We start from the raw sequence: 21,848 nt of genomic DNA, 5'->3' as shown, positions 1-21,848 counted from the left end.
GTTTACATACACTCAATTAGTATTTGGTAGCATTACCTTTAAATTGTTTAACTTGGGTCAAACGTTTCGGGTAGCCTTCCACAAGCTTCCCACAATAAGTTGGATGAATTTTGGCCCATTCCTCCTGACAGAGCTGGTGTAACGGAGTCAGGTTTGTAGGCCTCCTTGCTCGCACACACTTTTTCAGTTCTGCCCACAAACTTTCTATGGGATTGAGGTCAGGGCTTTGTGATGGCCACTCCAATACCTTGACATTGTTGTCCGTAAGCCATTTTGCGACAACTTTGGAAGTATGCTTGGGTTCATTTTCCATTTGGAGGTTGCTATAACCTAGCCTATGAATTAAAGTTTACAACGTAGCTGCACAGGTTGAGAGAAAAAGTAAGGATGGCCACTCCAATACCTTGACTTTGTTATCCTTAAGCCATTTTGCCACAACTTTGGAAGTAAGCTTGGGGTCATTGTCCATTTGGATGACTTATTTGCGACCAAGCTTTAACTTCCTGACTGATGTCTTGAGATGTTTCTTCAATATATCCACATAATTTTCCTACATCATGATGCCATCTATTTTGTGAAGTACACAGTCCTTCCTGCAGCAAAGCACCCCCACAACATGACGCTGCCACCCCCATGCTCCACGGCTGGGATGGTGTTCTTCGGCTTGCAAGCCTCCCCTTTTTTCCTCCAAACATAACGATGGTCATTATGACCAAACAGTTCCATTTTTGTTTCATCAGACCAGAGGACATTTCTCCCAAAAGTACGATCTTTGTCCCCATGTGCAGTTGCAAACCGTAGTTTGGCTTTTTTTATGGCGGTTTTGGAGCAGTGGCTTATTCCTTGCTGAGCGGCCTTTCAGGTTATGTCAATATAGGACTCGTTTTACTGTGGATATAGATACTTTTGTACCTGTTTCCTCCAGCACCTTCACAAGGGCCTTTGCTGTCTCGGATTGATCAACGGATTGATCAACACTTTTCGCACCAAAGTACGTTCATCTCTAGGAGACAGAACGCGTCTCCTTCCTGAGCGGTACGACGGCTGCGTGGTCCCATGGTGTTTATACTTGCGTAGTATTGTTTGTACAGATGAACGTGGTACCTTCAGGCGTTTGGAAATTGCTCCCAAGGATGAACCAGACTTGTGGAGGTCTACAATTTGTTTTCTGAGGTCTTGGTTGATTTCTCTTGATTTTCCCATGATGTCAAGCAAAGAGGCACTGAGTTTGAAGGTAGGCCTTGAAATACATCCACAGGTACACCTCCAATTGACTCAAATTATGTCAGAAGCTTCTAAAGCCATGACATCATTTTCTGGAATTTTCCAAGCTGTTTAAAGGTTCAGTAAACTTAGTGTATGTAAACTTCTGACCCACTGGAATTGTGATACAGTGAATTATAAGTGAAATAATCTGTCTGTAAACAATTGTTGGAAAAATGACTTGTGTCATGCACAAAGTAGATGTCCTAACCGACTTGCCAAAACTATAGTTTGTTAACAAGACATTTGTGGAGTGGTTGAACATTGAGTTTTAATGACTCCAACCTAAGTGTATGTAAACTTCCGACTTCAACTGTACATGTGTGCGTTTGTCATATGATCATATCCTATAGGTATTAACTTTTTTTTAAACAACAGAGACCAGGTCAAGTCTTGCTCACCATTTTACATTTTGAAATAAATGAATGTGTAGCTGCACATCAAAAACGGGGCAACTGCACAAGAATGGGAGGACAAACAAACAAAAGACTGTGGTTAAAGGGATGATGAATCCCAAACAGCAGTTCTCCATGTACACAAGGGTAAAGATTAAGTAAGAGCACCCTCCTCATCCATGAGTGAAGGTGATCACAGTCAAAAGGAAGGCAGCTTTATTCTCCATGTCAGAAACCCTCATAGTCCTACAAGCTTCCAGGGTAATGTTCAGTAGGCACCAAGTGGAAGAAAACAGTTTGAAACAAGGAGGTACTATCTGAATTTGTCCAATAAGAAACACTCATTTACGTTTTCCATTACAAAACATCTTGCTACTGTAGGGTCCTAATGAGCAGGACCCAGGTAAAGTTGGTTTATTTGCCAACTACACAAATCGCTGATTAGTTTCTCTGTACCAACACCAATATTCAGGCAGGTCCCCACAAGGAACAGTTTTGTAGGGACAATTCCAAATAAGTATTTAGAAGTGGTCTCTTGGATTTATTTTTGATTGCTGGTACCATTGTTGCTGGTACCACCAGTTTTAAATACATTTATTTTGTGTTAAATTCCTACATTGTATGGACTTTTAGAATTTCAAAATGTGATACCACGCAAACAGAGCCATAACCTTGGTATCAACCCAAAATCAGAGTGCTGGGTTTCAGAAGCAAGAACATAGAAAGACATTTAGACTGAGGTAAGTATGGTGTGCGTGTGCGTGCGTGCATGACTGCCGTGTAGAATTGCATCTGGTACACAAGTGCTGAAACAAACTACAAATGTAGTGATGAATGTGACAATATTCAAATAGCCAGACATTATTCCACAATCTAAATCCATATGTTACTCCTATCAATTCATAATCCAAACAGTGTGATGCTCGAAAAAGCACTAGATATGTTGTAGCTATTTTTGCTTAAAATGTATATGTGTATATGTGTTACTGAGATATTAAATGGTGACTGCAAATAGAATCAACACAATTCCATCAGATATCAATATATATCATATCTAATTTCTGTGTATGACAGTTTATTGTTACAAAATATTCACGCAAAGTCTGAGTCTAAAGGATAGTGACCATGATATCTTTATATTAACTGTATCCGTTAAATTCTAATTCTCATCTATGCTATCTCTATCAATATACATGTTCTTGTTGACATCAGCCCCTTACTCTGTACAGACTGCATTGTAAAGTAGATCAGCTTTGATGGCCATGTCGTAAGCAAATGCAGTTGTCAGTGGGGCAACCGTCCTTTAACAAAATCCTTTAAGAAATATGCCACCTAGATTAGACATTTATCAGATCAGGGGTTCCTCAGTGTGGTTCAAATGTATAAGGCACGCTAGAGTCTGCCGGATAACCTTGCTACAGTACTTTGCATCTGCATTTTACACTCCCCAATGCTTTTCCCTTTTCTTTTTTTTTTTTTTTTTTACAAATCCCTACCTAGAAACAGAATGGTCAGGATGGAGTGACAGGGTAGAAGCCTAAGGTCCAGGTCAAGGGGGAATATCATTTATATAAGTGACTCCCTCTTGAGTGAGCTGGTGGATGGGTTTAGGGGCGGTTCGGGTGGGGTGGGTGACATCAGAAAAGGCTGGTAAGGGTGTTCTGGGAAGGGCTTATTCTCATGGAGTCATGGGGGTCCATGCCCCCCGGCACGGCGGTCAGTACAGGGTTAGCCGATGTCATAGAGGGGCTGGTCAGGTCCGTGAGGGTGGTATGGGTACTGGAAGGGCTCATTGAGGAGTTGGACAGCTCGGAGGGGGGGCCTGAAGGCGACCCCCCTGATAGAGTGGACCCATCCAACAGCTTGTCCAGCCCTGTGCTCTCCTGACGTAGAATGTTCCGTCGAAACTTGGCCCGGGCGTTTTGGAACCAAACCTTCAAAGAAAGAAAGAGAAAAGGGGGAAAAATGCTCAATAGATAGTGTTAGTGTGGTGAACCGAAGCCTGGGCTGTGGGGGGAAAGGTTTAGAAACAGAGAGATACCGAAGGAAAGGGGGGTTCAAATCAAAATGACAAACATGAAAATGGAATTCATCAAAGCAATTTCAGTTTGTTCATTAAATCCGTGTTTTACGTCTGTCTGTTTTTTTCAATATACACTGCTCAAAAAAATAAAGGGAACACTTAAACAACACAATGTAACTCCAAGTCAATCACACTTCTGTGAAATCAAACTGTCCACTTAGGAAGCAACACTGATTGACAATAAATTTCACATGCTGTTGTGCAAATGGAATAGACAAAAGGTGGAAATTATAGGCAATTAGCAAGACACCCCCAATAAAGGAGTGATTCTGCAGGTGGTGACCACAGACCACTTCTCAGTTCCTATGCTTCCTGGCTGATGTTTTGGTCACTTTTGAATGCTGGCGGTGCTTTCACTCTAGTGGTAGCATGAGACGGAGTCTACAACCCACACAAGTGGCTCAGGTAGTGCAGCTCATCCAGGATGGCACATCAATGCGAGCTGTGGCAAGAAGGTTTGTTGTGTCTGTCAGCGTAGTGTCCAGAGCATGGAGGCGCTACCAGGAGACAGGCCAGTACATCAGGAGACGTGGAGGAGGCCGTAGGAGGGCAACAACCCAGCAGCAGGACCGCTACCTCCGCCTTTGTGCAAGGAGGGGCACTGCCAGAGCCCTGCAAAATGACCTCCAGCAGGCCACAAATGTGCATGTGTCTGCTCAAACGGTCAGAAACTGACTCCATGAGGGTGGTATGAGGGCCCGACGTCCACAGGTGGGGGTTGTGCTTACAGCCAATTTGGTCGGGTGTCCCAAACAGTTACATGTTGCAGCTTTAAGTTAAGTATTACTGTAGATCCTACAGTCAGTTGCATCGTTAGCATCCAAGCTGTTTCCCAAAAGGAACATTGTTACACTAAACTAATTCCTTTATTCTTATACCGATTAATCACTTTCTCTCTGTGTGAATGCTGTGTGTTAGTAGTTAAAGGGATAGTTCACCCAAAACTACAAAATCACTGTAAGCAGTCTATGGACAAGTTATGACAGCACTCCATGCTTTGGTTTTGTTTAACTGGACATTGTTTCCAAATACTAACTTTGCTGAGATACACAATCCATTTTAGATACTTAGGGATCAATTGGACATGAAGTGCAAAAAATGCTAATATAGTGACTTGCATTGGATTGTAATGATGTAATAAAAAAAATTAAATGGTATATTTAATTAGATGGAATTTTGCACTAAACCGAAACATACAGATATCCAGAGCAAAAAATGATGATTTACAGTATTTGTAACTGGTGAAATGCGATGCAGATTTCATTTATCCAAATGAGCATCAGTGCAAGTATTCGTCTCAGAGTAGGACTGCTGCTCTAGGATCAGGTCCCCCCTATCCATATCATCTTATTCATTATTATCTAAAAGGACAAACTGATCCTACTCTGAGACACTTTTTCAATATGAGCCCAGAAGTGGACTATATACAATAACATACAGGTAACTGCCAAAATAAAGGAAACACCAACATAAAGTGTTTTAACAGGGCGTTGAGTCACCGTGACCGAGAACAGCTTCAATGCACCCTGGCACAGATTCTACGAGTGTCTGAAACTCTATTGGAGGGATGCGACACCATTCTTCCACAAGAAATTCCATTCTTTTGTGTTTTGTTGATGATGGTGGAAAACGTTGTCTGAAGCACTGTTCCAGAATCTCACATAAGTGTTCAATTGGGTTTAGATCTGATGACTGAGTTACCAATGGCATATGGATTACATAGTTGTCATGCTCCTCAAACCATTCAGTGACACTCGTGCCCTGGGGGCATTGTCATCCTATGGGGACATAGCCATGGTAGCCATTATTTTGGCAGTTACCTTTACCTGTGGGTAAATAATTATCCTTATGGAGGGAATCTTCTTTCTCACCTGCAGCACGCGTTTGGAGAGACCCGTCTTCTGGGACAGCTGTTTCAGGTCTTTGGCGTCTGGATTGTGGTTGATGGCAAAGTAGGACTTCATGGTCCTCAGTTGGTGGTGTTTGAAGGAAGTGCGCATGCGCTTGGACTTGGCGCTGGAGGAGTAGTGGGAGTCCCGGTCCAGGTGGTCCCCATCCTCATTGCAACTTAATGCTGGAGGGGAGGGACAACACACACGGGTTAGTTTCTGGTTAAGAGATGATACAATTCGTTACGGTACGATACAATACAATATGACACAATACTTTGGTGACCATTTTCATGGAATTTAGTTTATGGTTACGATCATGTCATCATTGGGATTACGTATTCAGAGTATCCCTATGTGTTGTTTTGTTGCCATTGTGAACGCTATGGCAGACGGACCGCGTGTCTTATTTGTTGACAGGAAAGCTCATGACGGACTGGACTTTACAAGGTTGTGGTTAATGGAGGTTAAATGGATACATTCATCAAACTGAAATATTTTTGATTCTTGTGCGATTAAAATGTAAAATGAAAATGTAAGTCAAAATGAGCAAATTATGCATTAAAGGGGTACTTTTACAGTGCAATAATTGCACTAGAATATTTTCTTTCTAGCTAATCAGATTATATTATTATCATTATTACTTGTATTGGTAACAGTACAGTTATCTATATCTATAAACTATTGTGCTAATTTCAATGAATTCATAATGACAACTTTTGTATCAAATTGAATCAAAGCAAGAGCATGACCTATATGTTTACATTCTGTAGTTTACAGCAGGGGCAAAACTGTCTGCAAAACACCGACAACACATCTGACAATCTACCAGTACTCCGGAAGCTCTAAATTAGCAAGCATGTTAGTTGCAAAACTGAATGCAAAAATAATCACAATGTGATTACTCCTAAATACCCACAACACTGAGTGAAAATGCCAAAATAAATCAATAAAATGTGAACCCACAAGATTGACTGGACACAACAAATACCTTACCATTAGTGTTCTTATTACTTTGTAAGTAGTGCAGTGTTAAAAGTATTGCATTTGCTCATTATTGGAACTCACTTTTTCCCTTTTTGCTTCTGTAAGTACAGTAAGTATTGTATTTACTAGAATAATGACTCTAAAGTGTTACTAATAATTCCTTAAAAAACGGGGACAAAAACGGGGACAATTCATATGTCAAAATATTCAAGTGAGTAAAAAAAAAAGTTAAATGTCAATTGCATGTCAAGAACTTTTGCCAATAGTTATGGATGCTGGAATTCACCACACTATGAACAGAAAAGCACTGGCTGGTTCCCCTCTCTCCACCGGGATTCTCTGCCTCTGACCCTATTACAGGGGCTGAGTCACTGGCTTACTGGTGCTCTTCCATGCCGTCCCTGGGAGGGGTGCGTCACTGGAGTGGGTTGAGTCACTGACGTGATCTTCCTGTCCGGGTTAGCGCCCCCCTCGGGTTCACGCCGTGGGGGAGATCTTCATGAGCTATACTCAGCCATGTCTCAGGGTAGTAAGTTGGTGGTTTGAAGATATCCCTCTAGTAGTATGGGGGCTGTGCTTTGGCAAAGTGGAAGGGGTTATGTCCTGCCTGGTTGGCCCTGTCCGGGGGTATCGTCGGGCGGGGCCACAGTATCTCCCGGCCCCTGCTGTCTCAGCCTCCAATATTTATGCTGCAGTAGTTTGTGTCGGGGGGCTAGGGTCAGTCTGTAATAACTGGAGTATTTCTCCTGTCTTATCCGGTGTCCTGTGTGAATTTAAGTATGCTCCCTCTTAATTCTCTCTCTCTCCCTCTCCCTCCTCTCCCAGAGGACCTGAGCCCTGGGACCTTGCCTCAGGACTACCATGCCTGATGACTCCTTGCTGTCCCCAGTCCACCTGGTCGTGCTGCTGCTCCAGTTTCAACTGTTCTGCCTGCGGCTATGGAACCCTGACTTGTTCACCGGACCTGCTACCTTGTCCCGGACCTACTGTTTTAGAATGTCTTTCTCTACCGCACTTGCTGTCTCTAACTCTGAATGCTCGGCTATGAAAGGCCAAATGACATTTACTCCTGAGGTGCTGACCTGTTGCACCCTCTACAACCACTGTGATTATTATTATTATTTGATCCTGCTGGTCATCTATGAATGTTTGAACATCTTGGCCATGTACTGTTATAATCTCAACCCGGCACAGCCAGAAGAGGACTGGCCACCCCTCAGAGCCTGGTTCCTCTCTAGGTTTCTTCCTAGGTTCTGGCCTTTCTAGGGAGTTTTTCCTAGTCGCCATGCTTCTACACCTGCATTGCTTGCTGTTTGGGGTTTTAGGCTGGGTTTCTGAATAGCACTTTGTGACATTGGCTGATGTATATAAGGTTTTATAAATACATTTGATTGATTGATTGCAGAATATATTCTATAGGATAAAATTGGCATGTATTTTCACAGTGTTATGCAGTGCAGTCAGGGTTTGATAGAAAATCTGCCATTCCAGATGATAGTGAAAGGAATGCCAACACATGCCCTCAGGTGGCAGCAAAGCTCCAAAACAGACAGAAAGAAAGAAAGAAAGAAAGAAAGAAAGAAAGAAAGAAAGAAAGAAAGAAAGAAAATGCAATATGTTCCTCTCCATTATGCCTTATTCAATATTTTATAACACTGCAGGCTATAATTTAATTCGAATTTCATTAGATATGAGATTTTGGAAAAGTGGGTAAAAGTTATCTTGGACAATGCAAAATAGAATGCGAAGAAAGATAGGTCTAAGCCTATATAAAGTATTAGTTGGTTTAAGATTGAAATCCTTATTTTATTTTATGTAATTAGGCTTTCTTCTTTCATATGTCGTTTATTTATGTTGGCTATTTTAGATTTGGAGGGAAATTGTGCAATTAATCCTTCCCATTTGTATAACCATTTACCAGACAACCCTGTCAAAAAAAGGAAGTTGTTTATGAAACAGTCCTTGACAATAATGTATAAATATTGTAATTACATTTGCATGCTCGTAGTTATTGAAGCACACTCAGAACGGTACATTTCAAAATGTTTATGAAACGATAATCCAACTTCTAGTTCCCCAAAGCGGAATGCAGAGAACGGGCCTAATCTTTTAAATATTAGCCGTACCATTCATGTTTAACTCACGTGCTTACTAAAGCTTTCTGCCATTCGCCTTTCTTATTCAAATCACCATATGCCACCACAATATGGAGCTATAGCGACCTGGAATTGTATCATTAAATCCTTTATTCTCGAAAAACCGACAGGTTTATACCAATCTAGCCCTATCCTTATTAGGCCTATCCTTGCCTACTCCTACTCATATTATTAAAAGGAATGACAATACGCCTATAACAAGTATAAACACTGCTTAATGCCTAATCATAATACCAAGATGTCAAAGTAATCTAGTGTTTTTCTCGCACAAAAGTACTACACACCAAGAGCTTCTCGCTCAAGTCGGTCCTTTATTTCTGACGGAATAACATATTCCTGGCGGCGGGAGACTTTCTCTCGAAACCTCACAGGGGAGAGTTTTATTCAGGATTCTACACAGGTTCTCCCATGTTTTACAAGGAATCCGTCATTGATTTCCCGACCCCCGATTTTTTTTTTTACCCAAAAACCAAACAAACTGCGAGACTCAACAAGTGAAGTGGGACTGGGGAAAATTCGATCATCTCTCTCGCTCATCATTTTTGAAGTCCTAGCCCCCATCTGAGCTATTTTCCACTTGTCTGCTTCTGTCGTCTTCTAAAAAATCTTTCAGTACTCTCTTTTTCTATGTAGCCAAGTTCTAAGTTTTGAGATGGGTTTGACAAGACTAAATTGACTGTGTATGTGCTTGCAAATGAAATGTTCAGTGGGAAAAGTGAAACTTTTTTTTTTTAAAGAATGAAATGGAGTGTTTCAAGAGATGTTGTTATTACGCAAGCCGTCTCTCTGTAGCCTATAATGGGACATGCAGAGTTGGGTAGACAGTCAGAAGCAGGTTCTTCTTGAATGCGTTAGTTAGTGGTCTGTGCGTGTTCATCTTGCATATTTCTCTTATGATATGTTATCTAAATATATTAGATTGGAAGTGGATCAAGCGCTCCCATTCCACAAATCAACAGAGGCCTCCATTGAACTTCTCACTTTTCCCTCACATCTTTGAGCAAACATTAAATCTTGTTAAAATGACGCTGTCTCAGAAAGGTGAATTATTCAATAAATCAACATATACATATCGATCCGTTTTAAAACATGTCAGGCCTAGTCTGCGCATAAACATGTCCAAAGCACAACGTTGCGCAATACATTTGCTATGGCGTAAAATATTTTTGTTTTGAAAAAATAAAAAGTAACCATTTAGTTTATCAAACTGATTAACTTTGTTTAAAAATGACAAAAAGGCCATTCTATATTTCCCAAACGGTGCAGACAAAATAGGCCTGTAATTTTTGATCGAAAGTAAGTAACCCAGTCCTATCGAAATAAGGGTAGATTTCCATCAAACCAAAATATTTCAAATTAGTCCAACAATCCACTATTTTGCGCGTTATCTTTCATTCCAATAGAGATATCACACACACTGTGAAATAAAATAGGTCTACAATTGTGAGATTTTATTTTCGTGGCACTTTTTGTAGATTTAAATGACCATAACCATTAATGGCTAACCGGTACAAACTCGTCCTACCTGCGTTGTAAGCCACGATATCTGCTCCAGGCCCGGGACTTTTCCTTTTCCTCGGCCTTCCTTTCTGCACCGTCCGGACGCCGTTGTAGTAGGGCAGCCCCGGGGAGTTTCCCGCGATGCCCGCGCAAAGTCCTTTGCCGGAGTCTACATCCCCCGCGTGATTGAAATGCTCTTGATATTCCCCTTGTATGAGTGTCTCAAAGTGGAGCCGGCAGTACACAAGACTGTCCCGCATTCCGAAGTGGTCTCCGGTCGTGAGCATTTTGTTGCAGCTTGTACAGGTGAAACAGTTCAAGTGATAGACCAAGTCCCTCGCCCGCATGACCATCTCCGACGCCGAGATCCCGAGATGGCAACGGGCGCACCTCTGGACGGAAAACCTCCTGCTTGGGAGAAGAGAGCGGATGACACAAACACGTACAGAATATAGATTCAATCCAGGGTCAACAAACTTTAATTCGTGCACATTCTGACGAAGAACGTTGATGTAAAGTTGTTATTAAGCAATACAGGCATATTCATTATCACGCGTTAAATGCTAAATGCCTTCTTTTCTTCATATTTTTTTTGTTTCATTCTTGTCCTTTTGCCACTTCAAAATATGATGCTTTGGTTTAGACTAAGTAGAGCATGAAAAACAAGAATAGGCCTACCAGAGAAATGGAATAGTAGCATATTGGCTAATTTGTTGTAATTTGTAAATAATGTATGGCCTTCGTGCATAACAAGCTACCATGTTTTGGGAAGATTAGCCTACCAGCACTGACTATCTGAAATTGGTTTCAGGATTGTAAATTGAGTAGCAGCAGCTGGGGAGTTGAAGTGTTTGCAATAAGTAGCCTAGATAGGTCTAGGCCTACAGCTAGTATTCTAATTGGATATCTCTCGTTTCTATGCTTGCTTGGCCAGTTGTTGTTGTTGTTATAGCTGTAGCCTTGTATCATGGTTACCTGTAGTAATCTTCTTTGCAATAGATGCTGCCGTCTTTACTGAAACAGGTAAGCTCGGACTCGAGGTTGAGTTTGCACTCGCAGCACTTGAGACAGCGCATGTGCCACTGTTTGTCAACCGCAAGCAAGTAGTAGCGGTCAGATATCTTCCCCCCGCAGCCCGCGCATAAGGCCACACGGCCGCTGTTGATGGACCTCATACCCTGAAGAGGGAAAGGGAAATCAGTTGTATGTTTACAATAAGAACACGTTCGATAGTATGCCACCAAGAGATGTCAAGGCCAATACTGTATAACAGTGGATATTTTGCGCACACATGTTCCATACCTGTTCATACGTCTGTCTACTTGCAGTCATGAAAGCGATAGATAAAATGGTAACACTCGATAGAACCTAAATGTGGCATGACGTAACACGTAGGCCTAACATGTAGCCTAACATGTAAATGCAATAGAAACCTTATTTTTTTATTGAGGCATGTCCAACATGTATTATAACAACTAAATAAAAGGAAAATGTCAAATTCAAATATTTTTCCTAAGCGCATTTATTCACGTGAAACACTTAATATTAACATCAATTAACGAATCTTGTTGACAGCCAAAATATTGCAAAAACGTATTTGATTAGGCCTAATAAACGAATAAAAAAATCATCACAGATTAAGCATTATAATTCTAATGCTTCTGTGAAATAAACGTATTTTTGAATGGACATGAGCATGTCCAACTTTAAGACATGTTTTAGTGGACAATCGACGTGAGCTAGGCCTATTGAAAAACGATTTGTTCGTTTTTTCACAACAAACAAGAAGCCTGTTTATGTTTTAGAAGTTACGCCTATATGTTTCGTGCCCTGCTAGGTTCCCCTTATCAATGACAGTGATTGCCTTTATCCTGCTATAGCAATAGGCCTAGATAACATACCTAAATAGGCTATCAAAGTGATCAAGATTATCTGTTGGAATGAATTATTGGGTTATGAATGAACATGCATGGCCTTAAAACGGGCAGACATATACAGTAAACACTCAGAACATTTGATTTTACACTGCATGGTATGTCTGTCTGCACGTTTTAAGACCATGCATGTTCATTTATAACCCAATAATTAATTCTAACAGATAATCTATGTCTATTTGTTTTGTTATCTAAGTGGGCCTATGTAGTCTACATGCATCTGAAAGGAAACTTCGTGAATAAAATTCTAAAGTTTCTGTGTAACATGTTGTTTCGTAGGAATAGGAAATAGTAGCCAGTAGCCCATGAATAATTACACTTTACGCACACACGGTTAGCACATGTGAACCCTAACATGCAAGCAATGTACTGCTTTCTAGCTTATAAATAAATATATTTGAATCGCAGTTTACTTTCTGACCGTAGTCCCTCGAAATTAAGGCTTTATTTGTGCTTTCACATGTCTGAACAGCACAGGTCCTTCTTTAATAAAGCATTTACCCACCGTCTCCGTTTCTCCCATGTCTATAGCCGAACTGATGGCGGTAGAATCGCCCTTCGCCCTCCGGCCCATCTCGTAGATAACCCCCTGCATCTCGCCTCCGGGCAGCCCGTGGAAGAGCATCGTGGAGGCGGGAGAGCTACACTTGCAAGCGTCTCCCTCAGATCTGCAAGCCAAAACTTCCATGAGACGCAAATCTCGCCCATGCATTTAAAGTGAATGGCTCCCATCTATTGGTTTAGGAAGTCAAAAAATCCAAGCCAAGAAAGATGGTAGGCTACAAAAAAACATATTTTCCTTTCCAACACTGTGATTTAGATTCTTATTCAAATATAGGCCTTTAATTTCAGACATGATTATAGTAAATATTACGTTTTCTATATGGCGTATAGGCTATAGTTTACACCATATTTGAACACGTGATCAAATACAAAATAGCCTACTATTTACAACTAATAGATGAGAAGAATTAAATAAACATACCAGCAAACCCCAATGTCAATTCTGAATCAAATAATCTCTCTCAATTTGCAGATTTCAGGATGCACAAAAATGCACCAATTTCACTCTGTCGTCCGACAAAAGTGGTCGAGAGCTATTGCAAACGTTCAACTTGCATTAGGACAAAATGAAGGAGTAAATAAGTATTCCAAGAAACAACAGAGAAAGGGGGGGGAAACTAAAAACACGGCAGAATTGTAGATGACTTGTGGTGGGTATCCTGGCCTCCACTCTTGAGTTGCTCCAAGCCTCGAATCATAACAGCGACGTTCAATGCTACACGTGGATGCTGACGCAAAACACCCAAAACCAATGTCAATCGAAAATAAAAGAATAGCAACGACGACGAACGAATGCATAAAAACACACAATTGTTCGAATCCAAGGGCTATTGCAAAACATACATTGTTTTCCTACGGGTATCCAGCTCTTCAGCAAGGCGAGCACTGAGCCCTACGTGTGTGTGCAATTTAGGGGGAGTAGTTCACTATTGATTCGATGTGTACAAATCCCTTGTCAAGACTCTCGGAAAGCGGTCTCAGATTCGTTTTGCTTCGCACCTCCGTACCTATAACTACACTCCGCGCCTTTCTACCGGGACTCGTAGACTACGTCACGTAGCCCTTTCAGTCGTTCATTGGTTTACAAATGTCACCAAAACGATCCTTATTACATGTGCTGTAGCTCGAGCGGCTGAATCAAAAGCGACTGAATCGATAAAGCAAATTCTTCTTTTGAAAACAGCCTATGTGGTGGCCTCGATGAGTCAGAAACCTTTATTAGGATTTCTATAATAGCATAAGGATCATTGTTATGTTTTTACCATTTTCAAAAACTTGTAATTTCATGAAATTTAATCTCAGGACGTTTAGACTAATGTTTACATTACAATGAATACAAGTTAGCAAACATGAATAACCTATTCAAAACATGTATTTTGCTAGTCTAGAAATAGACTTACGAACAATTGTATTTGACTGAAAAGAATAGAATACTGTTTACAGTGAGTTCATATCAAGCCTACTGATTGAATTTGAACCCAGAAGACTCTGATTCAAATTGGATGTTATCACGCTTTCTGAGCTTATCATCTTGGACGGTGAGTGCACTATAGCATGGCTGGCACAGTGCCGTGGACCGTGTGTGTGTGTGTGTGCTTGACTTTCGCATGTCTTGTTATGTCATTGTAATTAATATTAGCGCTACATTATTAATAACACCATTGTTGTTTGAATTACTTTAAATAATTATGCCTATTTGTACCTTTGTAGCCAACTGATTGTGTGATAGAAGACTGATTCAAAAATCGAAATTCAACTATAGGGCAGATTACACCCCAGACAAACGGCCAGTGTCTGACTCCACCGTGGAGCGCCATTCATCTCAACAAAGGGAAAGTGACAGGTGAACAAATCACAGGTCTTCCATTACCTCACTGCACCTCTTAGCAACGTCATCCTCTCGCTGCAGCCGCTGACTCCTGTACCATCTGTTAGCAACCGCGACCAGCACGTTGTACAACACAATGCCTGGACCAGCGCCTTCGCTACAGCCGTGACTAAACTCCAACAAAGAACAACGCCTTCGGCCGCAGGGGACAGGGCTCTCTGTCACCCCAGACATTTTACCACCAGCGCGGGGGCTGCAGCAGAATACTTTGTTTAATCCATGTAATTAATAGCCTTTGAGTGTTGCCTTACACTGGTTCTACCTCCATATTTCTTCATCTGTCAGAGTGGCTATATTGGTGAACTTTTTGGGACTCATGGCCAAATGAGGCATTGACATTAAAAACGTTTTTTAGTTTTTTTTATTATAATTTACATTGGTACGTCAGTATGCAAATTAACTTTCATTTCATTTGATGCACATAAACATTGCCTATAAGCCTATTGCCTGTTAATGTCACTGTCATGTTGTCTCTATTGAGGATTATTGCAGAGGAAGGCCCGAAAAATGGCCAAAGACGTCAGTCACCCAAGCCATCACTCTGCTACCGTCCCGTCAAACGGTACAGGAGCATCCGCTCTCGGACCGACAGGCTCCGAGACAACTTCTACCCCCAAGCCATAAGACTGTTAAATAGTTATCCCTCCTGCTGTGTTCCGGTCGAACTGGACCGATTTACAAGTTTTCTCTCTGAAAAATGTAGTTCATTTAATCTGATTGTCATAAGGTTCCATGACTTTGTACACACGGAGCATCTGAACACACAAAATACATTTGGATGATTTTCATTACATTTTGAGTGTTTTATTTAACTTTTGTACACCTATGGTGTTCACGGTCAAAAATGACCAGTCATTAGAAATGAATGGGTGAGACTACAATTAGTGTATAAAATTGAGTTCAGGCACATGTCCATTCATCAGATCAGGCTGGGCTGCACTGGATGGACACACTCCCTCTCCCAGACCCCCACATGCATGTGTGTTTGAGCGCACACTCACACACCTCACTCCCCTTCTTGGCTTCCATGGCAACCCCCACGGGAACCGTTCCCAAATATACTCTTTCCTCCACTGGAACCACACCTGTTGGCATTCTCACAAACAATTGCAACATTGTTTCAATAATATATAGAGCTTTTCTCGCAGCTCTGGTATATAAAAGCTTTTTTGAGGCCTTGCTCACAATTCATTCTGTGGCAGCACAATGACCAAACGATATACTGTATGTGAGGCTCTTGATCATATCTTTGATCATGACACTGGTGAGGAGGAGAGAGTCCTTGTTAACTCGGACACAAAATAGTCTGTGATATATAGCACAATATGTTTCATCTGAGTATTTGTTATACTCAAAATAATGCTTTTTTTACTCAAAAATGTGTTGTATGAGCTCAGGTCAATTTTTTTAAACAAAAAATAAAAGATCAATGTGGCCTACAGGCCATAAATAGCAAATAGAAGTTGAAAACTTGTAATGTTCACAAGAACTTAAGTTGATAAAAAAATCTAACACAACATTAGGTGATAATATATGTATTATTATGGATTCATAATCAGCTATAATAGGGTGGTCATTTTGGACAGGAACACAGATTTAATTAACATGAAAGGAACACAACAGGACGGTTAATGAAATGGTTACCCGCACTATCTGCATTGACCCTATCTTGCACTGACTGTGCACACTCACAATACTATATATACACACTATGCACACTCACTCACACACACTTCACTGACACGCTCACACAAAACCCACACACATTCACATACACATGCATACCGAAACGCACGCACGCACGCACGCACGCACGCACGCACGCACGCACGCACGCACGCACACACACACACACACACACACACACACACACACACACACACACACACACACACACACACACACACACACACACACACACACACACACACACACACACACAATGCTGCTGCTACTCTGTTCTTTATTTTACTGTTACACTGTTATAATTGTCCATCCTGGTGCCTAGTCACTTTACCCGGGCCATTATGTACATATCTACCTCAAAAACCTTGTACCCCTGCACATTGATCAGGTACTGGTATACTCTATATACTCCCTGGATATAGATAGCTGCATTCTTGTGTATTTTATTCCTCTTTTGTAACAGTTTTAAATAGTTTAAAATCTGCATCATTGGTAAGGGCAGGTAGCAAGCATTTCATGACAAGTTTACACCCGTTGTTTTCGGTGCATGTGACAAATAACATTTGATTTGAAGAGTCCTATCACTCAACCAAAAAGTGTTACTTTGCTTGATATGTGAGGATTAGTTTTGTTTAGTCACGTGAGGCTGGGAGCCTACGATTGACATAAACGCGCGCGTGTGCCAATTTAGAAAAGTGTAGTGAACAAAAATATAAACGCAACATTGAAAGTGTTGGTCCCACTTTTAATGAGTTTAAATTTGAAAAATCCCAGAAATTTTCCACACACACAAAAAGCTTATTTCTAAAAATGTTTTGCACATATTTCTTTACATCCCTGTTAGTGAGCATTTCTCCTTTACCAAGACAATCCAGCCACCTGACAGGTGTGGCATATCAAGAAGCAGATGATCCTTACACAGGTGCACCTTGTGCTGGGGACAATAAAAGGCCACTCTAAAGTGTGCAGTTTTGTTACAAAATACAACGCCACACATGTCTCAAGTTTTGAAGGTGCGCAATTGGCATGTTGACTGCAGGAATGTCCACCAGAGCGGTTGCCAGAGAATTTAATGTTCTCTTTTCTCTACCATAAGACACCTTCAACGCTGTTTTAGAGAATTTGGCAGAACATCCAACCGGCTTCACAACTGCAGTCTAGGATCTCCACATCCACTTTCTACACCTGCAAGCTCTGCCCCAAATATAATTTAAATTGTACTACATATATTAAAAACGGATTAAATGTTTTCTCTCTAATCTTTAGGCTCCCCTAGCGGTATATATTAAAATGTATATTGATCTAACTTCCTTAGATTAAGCTATATATATATATATATATAACTTTTTCCAAATTACAAAATATAATATCAGTGCACCTCAAAATCGTTTTGTTGAAATGACTTAAAATGTTGAGATGAGACAGATTCCATTTTTAGACTAGTGGCATTCATGGAAAGTGTTGAAAAAAATGTTGGTGACATAATGTGGTTTCTGTGAGAATTACAGGAGGGAGGGTGGACATTTAACCCTAAACCGTTCTAGCCTATAGCTATACAACTGTAATGTTATACCCCTGGAAGCGGGAAAATATGAGAAATTATTCACACTGACACCTAGCATCAGCTACAAACCAAAATGTACGACTTTTTTTTAGAATTGTACTGTTTGCATTTTGATTGCCTTGTAAGATAGGCCTATAGGGAAGATATTCTTCAATATCAACATCTCCAAATGGCCTATCTTCTTTTTAAGTTCCTAACTTGTTTGTTAAGATTAGTACAGATTTTCTCAGGGAACGCCAAAAAAAGACCCCGAGTTTGCGAACCACTCAACTAACCTCTCTCTGCTTGCTTGTAGCTTGCCTCAGCACCCCCCACCACACACACACACTGAGCAACACATCCCTGTTGTAGCCTACTCTCTGTAAAGCAACGTTATGTGAACTTAGTACAGTAGCATATTTTTTGCTCCTGCTGAGATAGGAGGCTCCGTTTAATGTCAACTTTAGCTTCTTACTTCGTTCATCCTTCTAGCTGGCTAAGTAATGCTAGCCAGACCCCTCAACATTACTGCAATAGAAGTCTCTGCCGGAAGCTAGCCACCTAAGCGACTATTTACCAGTTGTGCACTCATTCTCCGAGAGTCGGTTTTTCTTTGTTTAGGGGATGTCTGTAGCCATGGCAGCAGTCGCAGTATGGTTTTAAAATTGCCTTTTGTCCAGCATCTTGCCAACAAACTGTCACCAGCGTCTCAAGGTGCCTACCTGAGCCAACCGCAAACTGGGGTAGTTCGTTTTACATGTCAGGCTCTCGGTCTGTGCCGCGAGAGGGCGGAGTAAACCGTTTGAGAGAGGGGTGAATGTGCTGCAAAAAAGGCCAATCATTCGGGGGACGCAGGGGAATATAACGAAAAACCACTGATCATGATATCCCTCGTTTGCAAAGGCAGGCGCGATTAGTACTCAGTCAGATTGGGAATATAAACGTTCTGAGCTTTGATCAACGCTGGGAGCAATATTTTGATTTTGACCCGTGATTTATTTTCTTTGTGTACAAAATATATAGTTATATTATTATTTATATATTTTTTAAATTAGAAACAATTACAAAGGTCCGGACGTCGGTGTCCGCACATGTAGTTACGCCATAACGGCACAATATTATTCTGCCTATAGCATGCAAACAGAGTAAGATGCAGCGTACCATAAAACAAATAAATAAAATGTTACATTTCAGTAGATTAGATATTTCTTTAGTGTCTGATTTTCATAGTTCTGCTGTTTGTTTTACGTAGAAGAAAATGCACTGCGATAGGAAATGAATTCATGACATAAAACATTCACATTCATGAACAAACAGAAACAGAAATTGACATTTCAAGGACTTACCCCCCCCCCCCCCCCCCCCCCCCTGCACCATAACTTATTTGTACAACCACCATTATTTCATATGCTCAATACTAGTGTCCCTGAACATTGCACATACGGCTACTTCACGACCCTGCTATCTCAATATCCATGATGTACCTTGCATACCCTTTAAATTGCAATTAGTTACATTTCACAGAAGCGACCACAGTCAACACGACTCATAAAGATACTAGTTTTAGCATACTAATCGCTGATAATATCCATTATATTCTACTAATAGCTAATAACCATTTCGTTATAACAAAATCTACTTAATGAAACATCGGCTTTCAATAGCCTATAGTGTTCCATTATCTTATAGTAGTAGATGATGTTCGTGTATTTCCATGTTATAGCCTATTTATTTGCATGGTTATGCTATAACCAAACTTATCGACTAATTTGCATTATTTTCTTACAGTTTCGTGGTAAATAAATTAACAGCAAGCCATAGTTCGTATTTTGCTACTTCATAATTCTCAAATTTATCGGATATTTTGAGGATACCCCATAATCTGCCTTATACAGAATCTAGGTCAATTTAATGTCACATTTAATATCATGTCCTATCATACATCTAGCGAAAAAAACACCCACGAGACATTTTCCCTATATCACCACTGTAATGACTTGCTCCAGTAGGCTATCAACATTCAAGTATTTAATGATGTATAGTATATCATGAGCGTATCAGGGAAGCTATAGCCTAGGCTACAAAATGAGTTTCTAATTGGGGTCATTTTCATATTTACGTCGTCCATGTCATGACATTAAGTGATTCTTGAAGGATATAACTTATAAATGCCTCATGAGTTTAGCTCAACTGTTGTAACCCATCAGAACCCAAAATATAAGCTTGTTTTATTCCAATGTTTCTAAACAAAGTAAATATAAACGTGGTGAAAACTATCATTTTAATTGCATGGCTAGTTAGTCCTTCTATCCTCTATGAATTTGAGAGTGGTTACATTTCTCCAGCTCCATCGCTCAGTTTTTTACCAAAACAGTGGCAGTGGCAGTTATTGTTTAAAAATGCAGATTGGCACTTTAAATGTAGAATAATGTCAGTTATGTCCACCACCTTGTTTACGTTTCTTCTACTCTCTTCAAACTCAGAAACGTCACCTTTCAGACAATATATGCTAGAGCTCGAGCCTCTTTAGTGGCCTGTGTGCCGCTCCGGTCCTTATTTATCAGGTCTCGCGCTTCAAGCAGGATCTGTGATCTTGCGGGGAAGTGGCGTATTAACTTCCTGAATTTTTACAGTCAACGTCGATCTAGGGAAGATTTCCCGTCTGTGAAGAGAAAGAAAGGGCGGGGAAACGCAATATGACGTTTTGCTAAATCACTGAGTAAAATGTTGCTGAACTAGCCTATTTGTTTGGTTGAGCCTATTCAAGTAGGCGTGGTCGGTGTCAAACGAGAGAATTGGTCTGTGATGTGAATGCATTGATAGGTTACACGTGTTTTTGATTCTGTGTTGCTCCGCAGGCATAACATTTAAGCATGTCCAACACATTCACTTTGGCAGGCTTGGAGTCTTTGCGCTTGCCAAAGGCGCTAGTGCATGCTGCCAGTGCCAAGACTAGCGAAGCATATGCCATATTTTAGGTCGTATATTCAAAGGATATGTTATTGTGTATCACTTAACCTCCCCCGAAGAGTCTGAGAAAATAACGGGGTTGGAGAAGGATAAAACAAACAAAAATAATGACTCGTGAAGCTTTTATCCAACCATTCAACACAACAAGAGTTAGGCCTACCACACTTTACTTGGGTTTTGATGTAACAATGATGTAGTTTTGATGTGGGAATATATTTTTTGGAACTAATCCTTAAACAAACAGCTTGATGCAAATTACACTTATTTTTGCCCTTAATATGTCCTGTGTCTTGAGGTTTCCAAATCGACGCGAACTGACGTCTTTTTGAAGCTTATCATTTCCCTCTTCATTGAATACTTCAACCACTCGTTTCTGACTTGAATAATTACTGCTTGTGTGTGCGTGTGTGTGAAGCAACAGCGTCACCCGCTGAACACAGGGGTGAGCCCTGGCATAGGAGGCTGGCATCGGAGACCAGATCTGCGGGGGCTAGCGGCTGTATTTCTCGCTCATAAGGAGTGATATTGCGGAAATAGCTGGCTGCTGCAGGATGCCAAATGACACAGCATGGATTATTTAATTTATTGGATTTGTTTCAAAACATAATGCATGTTTGTTTGCATGATCATGATTCATCCTACTCTGTATGTTAGTTCCAAGACATGAAACGTGTGGGTCTATATCGCGTTTGTGGTTTTTTCATTGATTGGCTAAGCCTTTGAATGTGAGATGTTAAAAGTCATGTGCTTATTTTCAGCTATCAACTAGTCTACTCCGTAGTAGACGGAGTAGGGGACAATAAACTAAAATATGGAATAATGTCAAATTTTACTTATTAGGATAGAAGTTGGCCTTGGAAAGACGTTGCAAAACAACAAACGAAAACCACTTGATGCACGACGGATAAAAAAAAAAAAGCTAAACTCTGATTAAACTGAAATAGCATTTCGAATCCTTTCCACTTGTTTGAGGTAAAAGGGACCCGGATA

At 40.7% G+C, this 21,848-nt stretch overlaps 1 protein-coding gene across 2 annotated transcripts; it reads right to left on the bottom strand.

Annotated features, from left to right (window-relative positions):
* Positions 1-3,295: 3,295 nt before the first annotated feature.
* Positions 3,296-12,901, bottom strand: LOC120021763 (LIM/homeobox protein Lhx2-like). Of its 2 annotated transcripts, XM_038965609.1 has the most exons (6): positions 12,713-12,895; positions 11,249-11,451; positions 10,299-10,681; positions 7,696-7,709; positions 5,613-5,798; positions 3,296-3,592 (listed from the first exon to the last, which is right to left on the bottom strand). In XM_038965609.1, exons 1-6 carry the CDS (start codon positions 12,893-12,895, stop codon positions 3,296-3,298), a joined length of 1,266 nt encoding a protein of 421 aa, XP_038821537.1. The 2 variants fall into 2 exon arrangements, with proteins under 2 accessions (XP_038821537.1, XP_038821538.1); XM_038965610.1 differs by lacking the exon at positions 7,696-7,709 and having other exon boundaries at positions 5,613-5,815; positions 12,713-12,901.
* Between the last annotated feature and the right edge of the window lie 8,947 nt (positions 12,902-21,848).

Source organism: Salvelinus namaycush, chromosome 26 (assembly GCF_016432855.1).
Source record: "Salvelinus namaycush isolate Seneca chromosome 26, SaNama_1.0, whole genome shotgun sequence".
Classification (NCBI taxonomy): Eukaryota; Metazoa; Chordata; class Actinopteri; order Salmoniformes; family Salmonidae; genus Salvelinus; species Salvelinus namaycush.
The sequence above is the reverse complement of the archived record's forward strand: the minus strand, read 5'-3'. Positions and strand labels throughout refer to the sequence as shown.

Bases quoted from the DNA above. Each gene is read 5' to 3' on its own strand.
- LOC120021763 (XM_038965610.1), bottom strand. From the start codon at position 12,895: ATGGAAGTTTTGGCTTGCAGATCTGAGGGAGACGCTTGCAAGTGTAGC. The intron at 10,682-11,248 runs GTAACCATGATA...TCTCCCAAGCAG, and splicing joins TGCAAAGAAGATTACTACAG to GAGGTTTTCCGTCCAGAGGT. The intron at 5,816-10,298 runs GTAGGACGAGTT...CCTCCCCTCCAG, and splicing joins TATCGTGGCTTACAACGCAG to CATTAAGTTGCAATGAGGAT.